The 19,383-nt window shown below is 52.9% G+C and overlaps 2 protein-coding genes across 7 annotated transcripts in view; one reads left to right on the top strand and one right to left on the bottom strand.

Annotated features, from left to right (window-relative positions):
• PSMB7 (proteasome 20S subunit beta 7) overlaps positions 1-19,383 on the bottom strand; it is a 396,085-nt gene that overhangs the window by 91,356 nt on the left and 285,346 nt on the right. The gene's annotated exons all lie outside the window — the stretch shown is intronic.
• Positions 7,490-19,383, top strand: part of ADGRD2 (adhesion G protein-coupled receptor D2) — a 28,789-nt gene continuing 16,895 nt past the window's right edge. For 2 of the 6 annotated variants that reach the window (XM_050760582.1, XM_050760588.1), the window contains exons 1-14: positions 7,490-7,561; positions 7,937-8,105; positions 8,344-8,474; positions 8,642-8,734; positions 9,125-9,188; positions 9,536-9,748; positions 10,061-10,702; positions 11,018-11,116; positions 11,503-11,588; positions 11,735-12,019; positions 13,518-13,629; positions 14,358-14,492; positions 14,999-15,122; positions 15,501-15,606. In XM_050760582.1, coding sequence (XP_050616539.1) covers positions 8,699-8,734; positions 9,125-9,188; positions 9,536-9,748; positions 10,061-10,702; positions 11,018-11,116; positions 11,503-11,588; positions 11,735-12,019; positions 13,518-13,629; positions 14,358-14,492; positions 14,999-15,122; positions 15,501-15,606 — 1,902 coding nt within the window. In that variant the 5' untranslated portion in view covers positions 7,490-7,561; positions 7,937-8,105; positions 8,344-8,474; positions 8,642-8,698. Of the gene's footprint in view, positions 7,562-7,643; positions 7,811-7,936; positions 8,106-8,343; positions 8,475-8,641; positions 8,735-9,124; positions 9,189-9,535; positions 9,749-10,060; positions 10,703-11,017; positions 11,117-11,502; positions 11,589-11,734; positions 12,020-13,517; positions 13,630-14,357; positions 14,493-14,998; positions 15,123-15,500; positions 15,607-19,383 lie in introns of all 6 variants that reach the window. The other 4 variants (XM_050760583.1, XM_050760587.1, XM_050760585.1 and 1 more) reach the window with 4 other exon arrangements.

Below are 19,383 nucleotides of genomic sequence, written 5' to 3'. Positions count from 1 at the left end.
AGGTTCAAGCGATTCTCCTGCCTCAGCCTCCCGAGTAGCTGGAATTACAGGTATGTGCCACCACGCCCGGATAATTTTGTATTATTATTATTTTTTTTTAAATAAAGACAGGGTTCCTCCATATCGGTCAGGCTGGTCTTGAACCCCCGACTTCAGGTGACCTGCCCGCCTTGGCCTCCCAACGTGCTGGGATTACTGGCGTGAGCCCCCACGCCTGGCTGGGTCAAGGATTTTAACATTTGTTGGTGCTCTTAATACATTACTGTCTTGATTTTCAAGAGGGTTGTGCTATTTTCCATGTAGCTCTACTTCAGTGTATTGAGTTCACCCCAACTGTGCCAGCACAGAGTTTTATGATTTTAAAAAGGTTTTCACCAAATTCATATCATAAAATGATACCATCTTATGATGGTTTATTTTAAGAAGAAGGAGAGGAATCGGGAAGATATATTGGTGTTCCATGTGCTATTCTTGCAGCTTTTCTCTGGGTTTGATAATTTTCAAATTAAAAATTGGGAGACAAGAGGTCTGTCTCTGCCTAGGGCAGAGCTTGGAGCCTTTCCCAGCTTCCTGGGCCAGCAAAACATGGGCAGGACCTGATTTAATAAAAATGCTATTGTTTTTATTCCTATGATGAAAACTAAGGAAGAACGTTTTTCCCCATGTATTTTTCACTTTGTATTTGTGTTTCACTTCTAACTTTTTAACTTTATTTTGTATTGGTGAAGTATTTGTTCACTTCTTTATTTGGTGAAATATTTGTTTGTTATCTGGAGTAAGAGATTCGCTCTTATAGGCATGGCCATGCTGAGACTGGTATCAACTCTGGGCATATTACAACTCAACTCCTTCATTTGATTGCTCCCTGGGAGGCAGGTGGGGAAGGGAATAGGGTCCCAAGTCACAGATGACAGAACTGGAGCTCAAGAAGTTCATGTAGCTTCTAAGAGGCAGGGCCTCTAATTCCAAGTTTCGTGTTTTTCTTTTTTCTTTTCTTTTCTTTTCTTTTTTTTTTTTTTTTTTTTTTTTTTTTTGAGACGGAGTCTTGCTCTGTCATCCAAGCTGGAGTGCAGTGGCACGATCTCAGCTCGCTGCAAACTTCACCTCCCAGGTTCAAGCGATTCTTCTGCCTCAGTCTCCCGAGTAGCTGGGATTACAGGTGCCCACCACCACACCTGGCTAATTTTTGTATTTTTAGTAGAGATGGAGTTTCACCATGTTGGCCAGGCTGGTGATCTACCTGCCTCAGCCTCCCAAACAAGTTCAGTGTTTCTCTTCCACAGTATTGCTTGCATTAGTTCATTCTCACACTACAATAAAGAAATATCTGAGACTGGATGATTATAAAGAAAAGAGGTTTAGGCTGGGTGCATTGGTTCACACCTGTATTCCTAGCGCTTTGGGAGGCCAAGGCAGAAAGATCATTTGAGCTCAGGAGTTTAAGACCAGCCTAGGCAACATAGCAAAACCCCATTTCTACAAAAAAAAAAAAAAAATAATTAGACAAGTGTGGTGGCATGCACCTGTAGTCCCAGCTACTTGGGAGGCTGAGGTGGAAGGATTGCTTGAGCCTGGGAGGTCGAGGCTGCAGTGAGCCATGTTTGTACCACTGCACTCCAGGCTGGGTGACAGAGTGGGGAAAAAAGAAAAAAGAAAAAGAAAAAGAAAAAAAGGAAAGAGGTTTAATTGGCTCACAGTTCCGCAGGCCGTAGAGAAAAGCAGGGCAGCTTCTGCTTCTGGGAGGCCTCAGGGAGCTTTTACTGATGGCATAGGGCAAATCAGAAGCAAGTGTTTTACATGGCAGAGGCAGGACCAAGAAAGAGAGAGGGGGGAAGTGCTAGATACTTTTTTTTTTTGTTTTGTTTTGTTTTGTTTTGTTTTGTTTTTGAGACAAAGTTTTGCTCTTATCGCCCAGGCTGGAGTGTAGTGGCACGATCTCGGCTCACTGCAACCTCCACCTCCCGGGTTCGAGCAATTCTCCTGCCTCAGCCTCCTGAGTAGCTGGGATTACAGGCACCCGCCACCTGTATTTTTAGTAAAGACAGAGTTTCACCATGTTGGACAGGCTGGTCTTGAACTCCTGACCTCAGGTGATCCACCCGCCTCGGCCTCCCAAAGTGCTGGGATTACAGGCGTGAGCCACCGCACCCGGCCAGTGCTAGACACTTTTAAAGAACCAGATCTCATGAGAACTCTATCACAAGAACAGCACCAAAGGGATGGTGCCACACCATTTATGAAGGATCCGCCCCCGTGATCCAGTCACCTCCCACCAGGCCTCTCCTCCAACATGATGAATTACAATTTGACAGGAGATTTGGGTGGGGCACAGAGCTTTATTGAAATATAATTCACATATAACTTGCCCATTTAAAGCGTACAGCTCAACGTTTTCACTGCGTTCACAGCTGGGCAACCAACCATCAGCATAATCAACTTTAGAACATTTCCGTCACCTCAAAGAGGTGATGTACCCCAGGAGTTACTCAGTCACATCAGGTAGAGGTGAAAAAATACAGAAAGAGATGGGGTCGGCCAGGCGCGGTGGCTCACGCATGTAATTCCCAGCACTTTGGGAGGCCGAGATGGGTGGATCACGAGGTCAGGAGATCGAGGCCATCCTGGCTAACACTGTGAAACCCCATCTCTACTAAAAACACAAAAAATTAGCCGGGCGCGGTGGCGGGCGCCTGTAGTCCCAGCTACACAGGAGGCTGAGGCAGGAGAATGGTGTGAACCTGGGAGGTGGAGCTTGCAGTGAGTGGAGATCACACCACTGCACTCCAGCCTGGGCGACAGAGCGAGACTCCGTCTCAAAACAAAAAAAAAAAGAAAGAAAGAGATGGGGTCTCACTGTGTCACCCAGGCTGGAGTACAGTGGCTCACTGCAGCCTCAAACTTCCGAGCTCAAGCAACCCTCCCATCTCAACCTCCCAAATTGCTGGGATTATAGGCATGAGCCACCACACCCTGCTGAAAACATTTTTTAGGTTTAAGAAAAGAGATGGGTTGGACGGGGCTGTGTGAGGAAAGCAAAGGAGACAGACTGTGCCATGGCCTTGCTATGTGGCCACAGATCCCTTCCCTTCTTTTCTCTGGTTCTTGGTTTTCTCCTCCTAATACAAATAGTATGTATGCATGTATGTATGTATGTGTGTATTATTTTGAGACTGTATGTATTATTTGAGACTCTGTTGCTCAGGCTGGAGTGTGGTGGCATGATCTCGGCTCACTGCAACCTCCGCCTCCTAGGTTCTCCTGCCTCAGCCTCGCCAGTAGCTGGGATTACAGGCATGCGCCACCACAATCAGCTAACTTCTGTATTTTTAGTAGAGACAGGATTCCGCCATGTTGGCCAGGATGGTATCAAACACCTGACTTCAGGTGATCCACCCTCCTCGGCCTCCCAAAGTGCTGGGGTTATAGACGTTGAGTCATCGCGCCCCGCCAAATAGGTATTTACTGGGCACCTGCTGTGTGCCAGACTCCAGGTCAGGCGCGTCACAGATTATCTGAAACCAACAGCAGAGACGTGACTTATTCAGGTCTCTACACTGGTTGGTGGCAGAGAGGGGCCTGGAATGGGGGTTGAGGGTAGGCATTGGTTCTGACTCCCAGCTCAAGGCCACTGCACCAGCTGCTTCCATGTTTTACTTCCGGAGCTGCCCCAGTGACAGGTGGGGACAGGTGGGGACAGGTGGGGGTGGGGGGGAGGGGCTTCTCTTTTCTCCCAGGCTGAGGAGGGGCCAGCCGCAGGTTGGCACAAAATCGTTGTTTCGCCCTCCGGTGGCCACAAGCAGCAGTGCAGGTGTCAGGCCTTGGGGGTCCATGAGGCAGTCCCTTCCCACTGTCCCCAGCACCACCACCCTCAAACACACACACAAGGCATCTGTCTGGGTGTGACTAGGTCTGTTGGAGCATTCCAAAGCGCTCACTTTGTCAAACGTAACCTGGGTGCTGGGGGCAGGCGGGTGGACAAGTTCGTGATATTTGCGGAGATCAGGGGATTCCTGAGCCAGTTTAAGCAGAGATCAGGGAAAGCACCCTAGAAACTTGAAGGGTAAGTGGAAATGAACCAGAAAAGACCAGTTCTGCCTAGTTCTAAGCGGAGGGAATGGCGCACACAGAGGCCTGGGGATTTCACTCTGGCTGGAAGGTAAGGGGAAGAGGCACAGTGAAGGAGCCACAGCTGGGTAGACTGGGTGAGCCATGGGAGGAAGGGTGGACTTTCTCCTGGAGGCACTAGGGAGCCACAGAAGGATTTTGAGCAGGGGAGAGACAAAATCAGATAGAAATGTTATTATTATTATTTTATTATTTTATTTTATTTATTTATTTATTTTGAGACGGAGTCTCGCTCTGTTGCCCAGGCTACAGTGCAGTGGCCGGATCTCAGCTCACTGCAAGCTCCGCCTCCCAGGTTCATGCCATTCTCCTGCCTCAGCCTCCCGAGTAACTGGGACTACAGGCACCCGCTACCATGCCCGGCTAGTTTTTTTTTTTTTTTTTTTGTATTTTTTTTAGTAGAGACGGGGTTTCACGATGTTAGCCAGGATGGTCTTGATCTCCTGACCTCGTGATCCGCCTGTCTCGGCCTCCCAAAGTGCTCGGATTAAAGGCTTGAGCCACCGCGCCCAGCCTATTTTTTTTTAATGTAAGCTGAATAGACGGAAATTTTAGGAAGATCAGCCCGACTGCTGTGTGGGAGAGGGGTTGGAGCAGGCCAAAGAGAAGGCTGTACCAGTGCTGGTTCTGGGCCCATCCCGGATTCTCGAGGCCCAAAGTTTGTAGGGGCGTGAGGGAGGGGAAGGGATCCCACTTTGTCTACAGAGCGGGAGCCAAGCCCGCTCAGAGAAAAACGACAGTGACCCCAACACTCACAAATCTCTTCTCACAGCCATGCTTTATGTCCCCGAGAGAAAGAGGTGATTCTCAACATTCTGTAGAAAAGAAACAGAGTAAAGAGACAATGCCTGGGTCACATAAAAGCTGGTTGATGGCCAAGCCTCAATTCTGGGGGGATCAGGGTGACCCCAAAGTGAAAACATTCCAGTGGCTGGCTCTTCCTTCCAAAATTCCTGGCCCTGGGCTATGGGGGGTTTGGCTGAGGGGCCAAGAGTGAGGACCCAATGTCCTCAGGCCACCCTCGAGGATCCCTTGGGTCCTGGCAGACCTCAGGCTCCCCACCCCCTGTACCCAGGCAATGAGCCCGAGGTCTGCAGTGGCTATCGCCTACCCACAGCCTGCAGGCTTTGTCCTTGGAAACAAGCAGCTTGTCAAAGCTGCCCTCTGTAAAGCGGATGGATGGCCCTTGGCTGCCAGCTGGACAATGCCCAGGCTCTGCGGAGGGGAGATTAGGCCAGCCGTGGCCCAAACCAGTCCCAACCGCTCAGGGACCACAAATCGGGGTCCATGGATGCCCTGCCCCTCCATGGTGCTTGATCATCTTCAGGAGTGACTCCTGGAAAATGTGATCCCCTGGAAGGGAGGGAGTTGGGCTGGAGGCGCCAGGGCAGGGGCATCACCAAAGATGGGAAGGTGGTTGCTTAAGAGACAGAAAGAGATTTGGGGTGGGACAGGAAAGGCACGGTGAGGAGGGCCGGAAGCCACACAAGGGAGACTGGCAGCGTTGGGGTCCGGAGGCTGTCCTGCAGCCCACTCCTTCCTTGCTTTGTGACCTTGGGCCAGTCTATTCTCCTCTCTGGGCTCAGTTTGCGCATGCATAAGATGGGCTCCTAAGAATCCCTGCCTTGAGTGAGATGGTGCAAGTGTAGGAAGGCCCAGCCAGGGCCAAGCAGAGTGGGGCTTCATGAAGCTTGGGCCTGTCCTTCCCGCACTTGTCATCTTGGGCCTCTCCTTCCTGCACTTCTCACTGGCTCTGGAAACTGGGACTGGGTGGGAAGCGGGCGGGTCGCAAACAGGAGAGAACTAAGTCCTGCCCACGTTTTGCTGGACCAGGAACCTGGGAAATGCTCCGAGCTCTGCCCCAAGCAGAGGCCTCTTGTCTCCCAATTTTTAATTTGAAAATTATCAAACCCAGAGAAACCCACCAATATATCTTCCTTTGGTATATATTGATTACCCTCCTTCTTCTTAAAATAAACCATCACAAGAGCAAGACCCTCTCTCTATATATAGAATAAAAATAAAACAAAAATTGTTGCCAGCAGGCTTTTTTTTGGGGGGGAGGACAGAGTCTCGCTCTGTCACCCAGGCTGGAATGCAGTGGGATGGTAATGGCTCACTGCATCTTCAACCTTCCAGGCTCAAGCGATCCTCACACTGCAGCCTCCCAAGTAGCTGGGACTCCAGGTGTGCACCACCACACCCAGCTAATTTTTAAATTTTTGTAGACACAGGTCAGGGTCTCCCAATGTTGCCCGGGTTGGTCTCAAACTCCTGACCTCCACTAGCCTCCCATCTCAGCCTCCCAAAGTGCTATGACTGCAGGCATGAGCCATGGCACCCAGCCTAGCAGGATAGCTTTTAAGTGAGTTTTGACAAGAATGATAAGTGGACTGTGTGCCAGGCACCATGTATTAGCTACGGGCTTGGTACATGTTAAGTCAAAGTCACTTAAATCTCACAGCACCTCCATGAGTTATGGACTATTTAACAACCACGCATTACAGATGAGGAAACTGGCTTGGAGAAATCAGGTGTCATGCCTTAGGTCAGAGTCAACATGAACTTGGATGAACTTGGATGGATCTATCTGCCCCCAAAGCCTGGGCCCTGGGGTCACTCAGTCTAACCTCCCTCCTAACCAGGCATCCCTGCTACTGAGGCCAGGACGGTATGCCCCCAGTCCCTACTCCACATTTCCATGGGGGATCTTTGCCTCTGCATCCCCCCAACTCCTCAGCCTCCCTCTGCAGCCCTGGCCCTGGCTCTGCCCCTATTCCCTTCCCCCAGACAGGCCCTCTCTGCCATCCCTGCAGTACCTTTAGAATGGCCTGGATGAAGATCCAGAAAGCCAGGTTCAAGGCCCAGCTCTGCCACTGGCCACTGGCCTAAGCCGGGGTGAGAGCCCTCAGTTCCCCTTTGGAAAATGGGTATGCCCGCCCCCAGCCCTTCCTCGCAGCAGGTGGAAAGTATAGGAGAAGCGTCCTGTAGGGAGCCGGCCCCGGGCAGGCAGTAGGCCTGACACTGAGCGCTCCCTCCTCCCCCACCATCCCGGCCTCCAAGGGGCCTGGGGAGCCCAAAGACCCTTCAGCTTCCACTAGTTTGCTCTGGATCCAAGTCTCACAGGTGGCCCCTTCTAATCGGGTGACTTTAACCAGTGTGTTTGGGGAAGGTAGTGACAACAGGCCCGGGGCGAGGGACTGAAGGTCTCCTCCCGCCCATCTAGAGGCAGGTCTCTGGCTGGCTGGGCTGGGTGGGGGGCCCAAGAGGGCGGGGTGGGGAGCGGAAGGGGGCGTGACCGAGGGGCGGGGTCTCCTGGGTCGAGGGGCGGGATCTCCTGGTACCAGCCAGAGCCAGCCGTCGCCTCCGGGACTTCAGTCCCCGCAGACGCCTCGCAGACGGTGAACAGCCACAGGCGCCAGGCCAAGCAGAGCGGGTGAGGAACTGGAGCTGGGAACAGGGGAGGGACCAGCGGGTGAAGGGGAGGCCCCTGACTCAGGCCCATTGGCGCCTCGCAGAGGACGGACGTGCAGTGGTGGGCAAACTTCGCATCTCCCTCTCTGGCCTCAACGAGTGTTTGGAGAGCAAGAAAAGTGGGCTGGGGGCTTGAGGGCGCGAATCCAGGCAGACGTGAACGAGGGAGTGCTTTTCAGAGTCCAAAACGCGGGAGCCTCCGAGTCCTCCGGTGAGGGGCATGTTGGATTTTCGTGCTGTCTGAAAGAGGGAAAAGGGGTGAATGATCACGGGTGATGGCTCAGATGCCGTCACCAGGTGGCAGGAGGCCGGGTGTCAGGACACCGTGTTTTCTCAGGCACATTTGTGTAATGCCAAGAGACCCAGGAGGCTCTTCCCTGCCGGCGGAGTCCCCCAGGTTGACGGGAGTGACCCCCAGATCACCCAGGGTTAGGGTATCCCCGCTGAGCACAGCGCCTGGCTGCGGCACACCCACCAGCAGGAACCGCAGGCTGAACCTGGAGGAGGTACTACTGAGAGACTGGGAGGCAGTCCAGGCAGGAGGGATGGCATGGTCACAGGTCTGGAGAAGGGAAATTCAGAAATGGACACACCTTGGGGAGCAGGGGAAAGGTGGCGGCACCGAGGAGCGGTGGACAGGTGAGGCCAGGGAACTCGGCAGAGGCCTGAGGAAGCAGAGCCTTGGCAGAGAACACCAAGCAACACAAAGAAGCCACCTGGTCCTGAACTTCCCCACCCCCGCAGGGACCCTGAGCTCTGTTTCGCCCCTCTCTGGCCAGCGACTGCTGCTGCCTCCTCCTCTCCCAGCTCTCCAGAGCAACAGTGTTTCCTTGCTTCGGTCCTGAAGGGGCTCCTGGAGACCATCTGTTGTGCAAGTAAATGTCGTCCCTAGTGGGAGGGCCACCTGGGCTTCCAGCCCACTGGTTGGTTCCCAGCTCAGTGGGGTCTGGGAGCCAAGCAAAGGGCAAAGGGACCCTGCAGAAATCCAAGGGGGAAGCAAGGCAGGATGCCAAGCTGCTTTCCTGTGACTTTCTTTCCTCAGTCCATGTTGGCCTGCCTGTGACCCCTGCTGTCAGTCACCTGCTCTGTTGGATCCAGGATGGCACCGTGGTGCTACTGTGTCCTCTGCCTCTTGGTACCTTCACCTCTGGGAGGGCGATGCCTGGGAGGAAGTCAAGGGGACTCACAGCTTCAAGGGTTCCAAGTGGCCATCCCACCTCATGAGGTCACTGCAAAGGTTACGAAAGATAAGCCCTGGCACAGATGGAATAAAAGCACTCACTAAGGGCGACCCCTCTTACTCATCAGCCCGTTTACTCCTCACGCAGGGAAAAGGTTCAGGGCAGTGAAGGGCCCTCCCAAGATCCCACTCTGAGTGGTGGGATTTGAATTCAGGTCTGACTGCAGAGCAGAGCCTGCAGCTTCCACTGAATGCCCCCTCCCACCCACCCCCAGAGTAGGCATTCAATAACAGCTAGTGTGCGGGGAGGGCTGCCCCACTGCCACCTGTCTTCTTCTCTCCCAGATCAGAAATCTCTCTGGGACCCCCTCCAATTCCTCAGGTGAATCAAGGAATCCTTGGGCCCCAGGTTGGTATGAGGGATCCCCCCAGGGAGGGTCCCCATCCCCCAGCTAAGCAAGTCTGTGATCCAAGGGATGCATTGGCTTAGAATGCAAAGGAGGGGAAGAATGACATTTAGTTTCACCCCCACCACACCAGGCCCTGCGAGGAAAGCTTCACTGGTTTCCATCTCATTCCTGCCATTGTGCAGATGACGAAACGAGCTCGGCAACAGGACAGGACTCAGGGGGCCATAGACATGGCGGGGTTCAGCCCCATCCAGCCCGAATGACTCCAAGCCCGGTGTCCTTAGCTCCGCCCAGCCCTGGAAGAGGCACAAAATGCACCCCCACCCGTCTCTCCTATCGTTTTTAGCCCCCGTGGCCCCCGGCGAGGTGGTGGAGACTGCAGGTGGGGTGTGCAAGTTCTCTGGACAGCGACTGAGCTGGTGGCAGGCCCAAGAGTCCTGCGAGCAGCAGTTTGGCCACTTGGCACTGCAGCCCCCTGATGGGGTTCTTGCTTCACGGCTGCGCGATCTGGTCTGGGTGGGCCAAAGAGAGGTGCCTCTGCGGAGACCCCCTCAGAGGCGTGAGTGTGGGCCCCTGGGAAATGGGAGCAAGGGGCAGAGGCTCGGGGGACCTTAAGAGATAGGAGCCCACAGTGACAATACTTGCAGAATGAGCTGGGAGTAAGATCCCATTGCATCTCCAGGTTCCCTTGCCCTGGACTGGACATCGGGGTTTGACTCTTGGGCAGGGGAACGCTAGCCCGCATTTCCTCCTTCCTGAGGTGGGGAGGTACCCCAAAGCCTGGAAAGACCCCGCCGCTAAGCCAAAGGGCAGGAGCAGGACCGTGTTCACAGGGGAGGAAACTGAGGTCGCGGCCCACGTGTCCCCGCAGGTGCGCGCACCACTGCAGTGCTGGTGTTTGGCGAGAAGACGGCTGACCGCGCGGCGCGGCTACGGAGCCCCCTGCCTGAGCTGGCGGCGCTGACCGCGTGTGCTCACGTGCAGTGGGACTGTGCCTCGTCCGACCCCGCCGCGCTCTTCTCCGTTGCCGCGCCCGCGCTGCCCAACGCGTTGCAGCTGCGCGCCTTCGCCGAGCCAGGGGGCGTAGTGCGCGCTGCGCTGGTGGTGCGTGGGCACCACGCGCCCTTCCTCGCAGCCTTCCGCGCCGACGGCCGCTGGCACCATGTGTGCGCCACATGGGAGCAGAGGGGCGGGCGCTGGGCGCTGTTCTCCGACGGGAGGCGGCGCGCTGGGGCGCGGGGACTGGGCGCCGGCCACCCGGTGCCGTCCGGCAGCATCCTGGTGCTGGGCCAGGATCAGGACTCCCTGGGCGGTGGCTTCTCGGCGCGTGACGCCTTCAGCGGCAACCTCACCGACTTCCACCTGTGGGCGCGGGCGTTGAGTCCCACGCAGTTGCACCAGGCACAGGCCTGCGCGCCCCCCCCAGAGGGCCTGCTCTTCCGCTGGGACCCGGGCGCCCTGGACATAGCACCCTCGCTGCTGCCCATGGTGTGGGTGCGCCTTCTCTGTCCCGGTACGACCCGCCCCGCCCCGCCCCGGCCCCACCCCGTGGCCCCGAATCCTTCCCTTCCGAACCTGGAACTCGATCCACCCCTTGCCAACCAAGCCACGCCTAGCTCTGGCCACGCCCTCTCCAGGCTGTCGTGCCTGCGAGCTCCAGCATAAGCCTGGTCCCAGCATAAGCCTCCACCTTACCCCTACCCCGAGCTGGCCACAGTGTCCCTCTCTCAGGTTTCACATTGCCCCCTCACCCCGGGGCCGTGCATCCTGGCTCGCCAGGGTGCGCAGGACCCCTAGGGAGCCCTAACAGCTGCCCCGCGCCTGCCAGTGCCCTCCGAGGAGTGCCCTACGTGGAACCCGGCACCTCGCAGTGAGGGCTCTGAACTCTGCCTGGAGCCGCAGCTCTTCCTCTGCTGCTACCGGACAGGTGCGCCCTGGCTGTGCCCCTGGGCTCTGCTGAAGGGAAAGCCGATGTGGATCAGAGTAGATTGAGAAGGGGTGAGCTATTGGCAAAGTCTGGGAATTCAGAATCATCTCAGAGCTTCAAGGTCTCCATGGAGTCTAAGCCACAGAGCAGTGGGTTCAGACGGACCTGAGGGTGAATCCAAATTGTGTGACGTTGGGCAAGCTCTTTTGCCATTCTGTGCCTCAGTTTTCCCATCTAGAACACTGTGTGTAAGACTCTGGACACACAGCCAGCAAGGTGCTCTTCCTTCCCTGGGCAGCACGTGGTGGGTAGAGGTCGCTGAACAGGCTGGCACCTCTGGGCAGGGGTATTGCCCGGGGCCCAGCCTGGCATCCACTCCTTTGCAGAGACCTATCATCGGCTGCAGGATGCTCAGTCGTGGCCTGGCCAGGATGTTATCAGCCGAGTCAATGCCTTGGCCAATGACATTGTGGTGAGCTCCCTTTCAGGGGCTGGCGAGCCTGGGGGCTCTGTGGGTCACCTCGCTGCACCTCAGTTTCCTCCCCTGTAATGGTGTGGCTCCTGGGGGGATCCCCGCATAACAACCAGACCCAGAGTCAGTGGCTCCTCTGCCCACAGCTCCTCCCGGACCCCCTCTCCGAAGCCCATGGGACCCTGTCCCCAGCGGAGGCCTCCAGCTTCCTGGGCCTTCTGGAGCATGTCCTGGCGATGGAGATGGCTCCACTGGGGCCGGCCACACTTCTGGCTGTTGTGCGCTTCCTGAAGAGGGTAGTGGCCCTCGGGGCTGGGGACCCTGAGCTGTTGTTGACAGGCCCCTGGGAGCAGCTGAGCCAACGCGTTGTATCTGTGGCCAGTCTGGTCCTGGAGGAGCAGGTGGCTGACGCATGGCTGTCCATCCGTGAGGTGAGGCTGGCAGGGCTGGGTGGGCAGAGGCCTGGGCTGTGGTTCCAGCCTAGCCACCAGCTGGTTGTGTAGCTGTGGCGGAGTCAGCACCTAGCTCTGGGCTCCATCTCTGCATCTATCGGGAGAAGCTTCTCTTTTGTCTATTTGATAAGTTTAATTTCCATAAACAACTGCACTTGAGGCTGGGCGCAGTGGCTCATGCCTGTAATCCCAGCACTTTGGGAGGTTGAGGCGGGTGTATCACATGAGGTCAGGAGTTTGAGACCAGCCTGGCCAACATGGTGAAACCCTGTCTCCATTAAAAATACAAAATTAGCCAGGCCTGGTAGTGGGAGCCTGTAATCCCAGCTACTCGGGAGGCTGAGGCAGGAGAATCACTTAAACCCAGCGGGTGGAGGTTGCAGTAAGCCGAGATCACACCACTGCACTCCAGCCTGGGTAACAGAGTGAGACTCTGTCTCAAAAAAAAAAAAAAAAAAATTGCACTTGGCCAATAGCTTCTGTAGTTAAATGAAATGATTAAGAGCCACCAGTCAGTAAGAGCCTCCCCTATCTCCAAGAACCTGCTGACCACCTTAAGTGGGGGATCTATACGGCGTGGACAGTCCACCTTGTCTGCCTAAACAGCCCAGACACTCTGGACAGCATGAGAGGTGCTGTCCAGATGGAGAGGCTGTTGGAAATCTTGTACTGGCAGAAGTAGCTGTCGGCCTGGGAGTGATCAGTCCAGAGCAGGGGAGGAACAAGAATCATGAACAGTGCCTGCAAATTATCTGGGGTTGAAGAAGCAAACCTGGTACCCCTGGTGGGCCTCAGAGGACAGATTTGGGACTAGGACATGGGGGTAGGGGAAGACGGCGTAACACAGGAGGCTGGTTCTATGGAATGATTCGCTATGGGTAGTGAGCTCCCCATCCTGGGAAGTGTGCAAGCCCATAGTTGATTAGGGATCCGAGGCACTGCAGTAGACTGGGGAGAGCCAGATTGAAGCTCAGTTTTCTTCCCTGGGGAATGGGGATGATCACACCAGCCTTGCTAAGGCAATGGAGAGGCATTAGGGATGAACAGTGTGACTTGCCCAGCACAGAGTAGGTGCCCCATGAATGCAGATTCCTCTCCTCCCTCCCCTGCTCTCACCACTCCCACCCATGGCTTTCCTTTTGCAATCTCAGTGTTGAGCAACCATTACAGGTCTAGCACTGAGCCACAGCGAAGGGGTAGGCATGGCCCAGCCTTCCGAGTGTGCCCTGGCTCGCAAACAGGAGGATGGGGTGGCTTGGGAGATAGAATTGGATAGGTCGAAGGAGGCTGGGGCATGCAGGGCTTCGAGTGTCAACCTGAGGACCCAGGACTTGATCCTGGAGTCCTTAAAGAGCCACGGAGGGTCTGGAGAGGGTAGGACCACCTCCCAGATCATGGAGCGTTCATTCCAGCACTCAGGGCAGGCAGCAGTGGGGTGCAGAGTGTGACAGGAAGCTGAGATGCAGCATCCTCCCAGGTGGTTGGTGGGCCTATGACCCTGGTGGCGAGTGTGCAGCACCTGGCAGCCCTGCTGAGCACCACAATGACCTCAGAACAGCCCCGAATGCGCATCCAGCACCGCCATGCTGGTGAGCCTGCACCCACCTGCCCACATGGCTGGACTCAGACCTCCCTCCTCGCCCTGGTGACTAGGAGCTGTCTGCACTTCCACAGGCACTCCATTCTGTTTCCTGCCTTTGCCCATGCTGTGCCCTGAATCCAGAATGCCCTCTCTCCCTTGATCTCCTAGCAAATGCCTATACATCCTTCAGAACCCCGCGTGGGCATCACTCCCTTTAGGAAGCCTTCCCGTTTTAGCTCTATCCTCCACCAAGAGACAGTTCCTCCCGCCTCTATTACCCCAGAACCTTGAACGTGTCTCTCATTGCATTTCTGGCAATTACATAATGGGATTATCTCCCTCCACGGGACACTCCCTAAGTGGTAAGCCGTCTCTGCATCTCAGGGCCAAGCCCAAGTACATACTCGGTGAATGTTTGTAGCCTGAATGGGGATGCACCTGTGGTGAAGCTTCAGGTACAAACACGTGTCCTTTGGGCTCCCATCAGTTTCTGGTGACTCATCAATATTCAGGTCCTGCCTCGCGGTGACCACCACCCCCCCTTCTCAGTGAGCCCTTCCCCTGGAATTGGAAAAGTCAGATTTGCCTTGGGCAAGTTGCTGAACCTCTCTGAGCAGGAATGGTGGACTCTGAGGCCTATGGCAGGAAGAGAGAGATCCAGACCCTGCTAGCTGGGCTGGCTCAGCAGAAAGACCTCACTCCGAGGTCCAGCCACCCAGCCCCGTTTACCCCCAGGCCTGGAGGTGCGCAGCTTACGCTTGAGGGAGGCCAGCACGAGGGGCTCGTTCTTCACAATGCCCGGTGGGCGTCCAGAGGGGGCCGGCCATATCCACATTCCTGCAGGTGAAGCGAGGCGACTCCTCAGAAAAGGTGGGTGAGGATGAGGGGGTGTCGAGAGCCCTGTTGGGTTCTGGGTCAAACCTCAGCTCTAACCATTGCTAGCTGTGCTGCTCATCTTTCAGAGTCTCAGTTTGCTCATCTGTAAAATGGGCACATTACTACTTGCCTTGTGGTTTATGAGGTTAAAAGCACCCACCACATAGTGGTGTTCACTTAGTCTCCTCCACGGAACCACGCACATCTTCCCTTGGGAGTGGGTAGTGGAGGGAGACCCCCTATGCTTGATGCCATGCAGTGGTGGGGGATTAGGGGAAGGGGCAAAGGGCCTTGGAGATGTGAGGTTAAGCACATAGACTGTGGCTGCTTGGAATTTTGCCTGTTCCACTTCTTAGCTGTGTGATATTAGGGAAGTCATTTAACCTCTCTGAGCCTCAGTTTCCCTATCTGTAGAGTGGGGAGAGCATCACCCTTAGGGCCAGCTGGTGGTGCTTGCTCAGCCACCGGGTGGTGCCTTAGTGCCCCTTCCACTCAGCCAGGCCTCTCTGGAGTCACCGTGATCCACAGCTGGTTCACCTCCAGAGTCTTCCAGCATACCCTAGAGGGGCTGGACCTACAGCCCCAGGCCCCTGCCAGCTCAGAGGAAGCAAACAGGGTGCAGAGGTGAGTAGGCGCCACCTGGAAGGTTGTGAGGGCCTGTGTCCCCTCCCCAGGAAGGCCAGAGCCCGCGTTCTGGTGGGTGCATGTGTCCTTAGCAGCCCAGGGCCCGCCGTTTCCCACCTCTGCCCAACACACACACACTTCCGCACCTGCCGGAGGTGAACACGGCTCAACTCCTGTCTGGGGTTCTGGCTTCTGTGTTGGGACTTACCCAAGTTACCAGCAAGTCCTTAAGGCAAGACTGAACCAGGTGCCATAATTCCTGATACCTCTTTGGCCACAGAGGCTGCCACCTCCACCTCAGGGGCCTGAGTGACATGCCCCAGCCAGGCACCATCCCTCCTCCACAGCCACCCTTGAAAGCTCCCATTCTGCCCACAGGTTCCTAGGCACCCAGGTGGGGTCAGCCATCATCTCCTCTGAAGTGTGGGACATCACTGGAGAGGTCAGCATGGCCGTGACATTTCATCTGCAGCACCAGGCCCAGGTACTGGGTGGCGCTTCTGGGAAGCAGCCATCCTGGTGCATGTGTCCTGGCTCAGTTCCCCCAACCCCCAATATTTATTCATTGGACAACCAAGGCCTACTAATGCACACAAAATGTACCTGCAAGTCACCTCCATTGTCCTCAAGGGAATGGGAAGGGAAGCGATTGACTGCAGGGGCACCTTATGGCAGGTGGCATTAATGAATGGCGCATTCATTACTCCTCCAACTGTGTACTTTATCCACAGCTTGATTATTGGCCCCAGCTTGTAAGTGGCAGAGCTGGGATTTCATTCTAGGTCTGCGTAACTTGAAAACCTGTTAGTTCTCGGCCGGGCGCGGTGGCTCAAGCCTGTAATCCCAGCACTTTGGGAGGCCGAGGCGGGCGGATCACGAGGTCAGGAAATCGAGACCATCCTGGCTAACACAATGAAACCCCGTCTCTACTAAAAATACAAAAAAAAAATTAGCCGGGCGTGGTGGCGGGCGCCTGTAGTCCCAGCTACTCGGGAGGCTGAGGCAGGAGAATGGCGTAAACCCGGGAGGCGGAGCTTGCAGTGAGCCGAGATAGCGCCACTGCACTCCAGCCTGGGCGACAGAGCGAGACTCCGTCTCAAAAAAAAAAAAAACCTGTTAGTTCTCATGGAGTCATTCACTGCGGTGTGTGCAGTGAATTCATTCATTCACTCTCTGCAGTGTGTGTGCAGGAGCCTTCACATATGAATGTGCTTCATACAAATAAAAATAACCTAAATGTCCATCAGTAGGGGACTCCTTTAAAAGTTTTGTAGGTCTGGGCACGGTGCCTCATGACTGTAATCCCAGCACTTTGGGAGGCCGAGGAGGGCGGATCACTTGAGGTCAGCAGTTCGAAACCAGCCTGGCCAACATGGTGAAACCCCATCTCTACTAAAAATACATAAAAGTTAGCCAGGCATGGTGGTACACGCCTGTAGTCCCAGCTACTGGGAAGGCTGAGGTAAGAGAATCGCTTGAACCCAGGAGGCGGAGGTTGTAGTGAGCCAAAATCACACCACTGCACTCCAGCCTGGGCGACAGAACAAGATTCTGTCTCAAAAAACAAAAAACCAAGTTTTGTAGATATATATGGTCAGCCCTCCATATGGGAGGGTTTCACCACCAAGGATTCAAGCAACCATGGATGGAAAATATTCAGAAAAAATAGCATCTGTACTGAACATCTATAGACTTTTATTTTGGGGGTCATAAATAAGACAGTATAACAGCTATTTATATATTTATATTTTATTTCCTAAGCAAGATAGCATAACAGCTATTTATATAGCATTTAAGTTGTATTAGGTATTACAAGTAATCTAGAGATGACTTAAAGTATACAGGAGCATGTGTGTAGGTTATATGCAAATAGCATGCCATTTTATATAACAAACTTGAGCCTTGGCAGGTTTTGGTATCCTTAGGGGTCCTGGAACCCATCTCCTGCAGGTAATAGGGACCAAGTGTGCAATGGAATAGTCAACTGAAAGTTGTATAGGGATTGGGATATTTCTGTATAAACTGACATGGAAAGATCTCCAAGATATGTTAAATTTCATTTCACGTTTAATACACAAATTTATTCTCCCTTCTGAAACACTGGAATGTTTCAGAGAAAGCTATCTTCTTTGCTCACAACCACTAATCTTGGACACACACACACACACACACACACACACCACTGCTTATCAGTCTCTTGTATATATCCTCCCAAGACAAAAAAAAAAAAAAAAAAAGTCAAATTGATTGAGGCCAGGCATGGTAGCTTATGCTTGTAATCCCAGCACTTTGAGAGGCTGAGGCAAGTGGATCGCTTGAGGCCAGGAGTTTGAGATTAGCCTGGGTAACATAATGAGAACTCATCCCTACAAAAGAATAGAAAAATTGGCCAGGCAAGGTGGCACAACATCTGCAGTTTCAGCTACTCAGGAGGCTGAGGCAGGAGGATGGCTTGAGCCTGGGAGTTCAAGGCTGCAGTGAGCCATGATCACACCACTGCACTCCAGCCTGGGCAACAGAGCAAGACTCCGTCTCAAAAAAAAAAAAAAAAATCAAATTGATTGAAATGTCTAAATCTACGTATGCTAAAATGCATCCATGTTAAGCATACAATTTGACAAGTTTGGACCAGTGTATATACGTGTGTACCACTGCCCCACTCAAGGTCTAGAACATTTCTACCTTCCCAAAAAGCTTCTTTGTGCCCCTTCCCAGTCAGTGTTCCATGCTGCTACCCCAGGAAATCACTGACCTGCTTTCTGTAACTGTAGATTGTCTTTTCTTTTCCTTTTTTTTTCTTTTTTGAGACGGAGTTTCGCCATTGTTGCCCAGGCTGGAGTGCAATGGTCGATCTCGGCTCACTGCAACCTCCGCCCCCTAGGTTCAAGCGATTCTCCTGCCTCAGCCTCCTGAGTAGCTGGGACTACAGGCATGCGCTACCACGTCTGGCTAATTTTGTATTTTTTTTTTTTTTTTTTTTTAGTAGAGATGGGATTTCTCCATGTTGGTCAGGCTGGTCTCGAACTCCCGACCTCAGGTGATCTGCCTACCTTGGCCTCCCAAAGTGCTGGGATTTGCAGGTGTGAGCCACTGTGCCCAGCCCTGCATCTGTCTTTTCTAGCGTTTCATGTAAATGGAATCATCTAGTATGTGTTGAGGCCTGGCTTTTGCTCAGGTCCCATTGTTGAGAATCATTCATGTTGTTGCACGTTTCAGTAGCTCATTCCTTTTTCACTGCTGAGTAGTATTCAGGTATATGGATGTACCATGATTTGTTTTTCCATTTACCTGTTGACAGAGATTTGATTTGTTTTCAGTTTGGGCTACTATGAATAAGTCTGGTATGAACACTCATATACAAGTCTTTTTGTGGATACATGATTTCTCTTTACTAGGTAGATTCCTGAAGTAGACTTGCTGAATTGTTGCATAAGTGTATTTTAACTTCCTAAGAGACTGTCAAACTGTTTTCTAAAGTGGTTGAACCATTTTTACATTCCCACTAGCAGCGTTGGAGAGTTCCAGTTGCTCCATACCTCTGCCAACATCCTTGTCAGTGTTTTTAATGTCATTCATTATAATAGTCATGTATTCATATCTCATTGTGGATTTAAGCTGCAATTCCTTGAAAACCAATGATTCTGGGCATCTCTTTATACACTTATTAAGCTGTCATATATCTTCCTTTGTTAAATGCATCTTCAAATATTTTCCCCAATTTTTAAATTATTTGTTTATTATTGAGTTGTAAGAATTCTTTATATATTTTGGATACAAGTCCTTTGTTAGAGATATGTCTTGTGAATAATTTCTTCTAGTCTGTGGCTTGCTTTTCGTTTTCTTAATAGTATCTTTGGAAGATAAGTTTTTAATTGTGATGAAGTCCAATTTATCAATTTTTGTCTTGCATAGCTCATGCCTTTTGTATCCTATCTAAGAAAGCTTTGGCAATCCAAAGGTCACAAAGATATTCTCAAGGAAGTTTATCACTTTAGCTTTTACATGTAGGTGTATAATTTATTTCAACTTAAGTTCCATATATTATGAAGGTAAAAAGGTTGAAGTTCATTTTTTTCCATATAGACAACCAGTTCCAACACTGTTGAAAAGATTATTCTTTGCTCCCGTTGAATTTTCTTGTCACCTTTGTTGAAATCAATTGTCTGTATATGTGTAGATCTATTTCTGGGCTGTGTGTTCTGTTCTAGTGATCTATATGCCTATCCCTATGTTAATTTCATACTGTCCTGATTAATGTGTC

The sequence above is a fragment of the Macaca thibetana genome, chromosome 15 (genome assembly GCF_024542745.1).
Source record: "Macaca thibetana thibetana isolate TM-01 chromosome 15, ASM2454274v1, whole genome shotgun sequence".
Lineage (NCBI taxonomy): Eukaryota > Metazoa > Chordata > Mammalia > Primates > Cercopithecidae > Macaca > Macaca thibetana.
The sequence above is the reverse complement of the archived record's forward strand: the minus strand, read 5'-3'. Positions and strand labels throughout refer to the sequence as shown.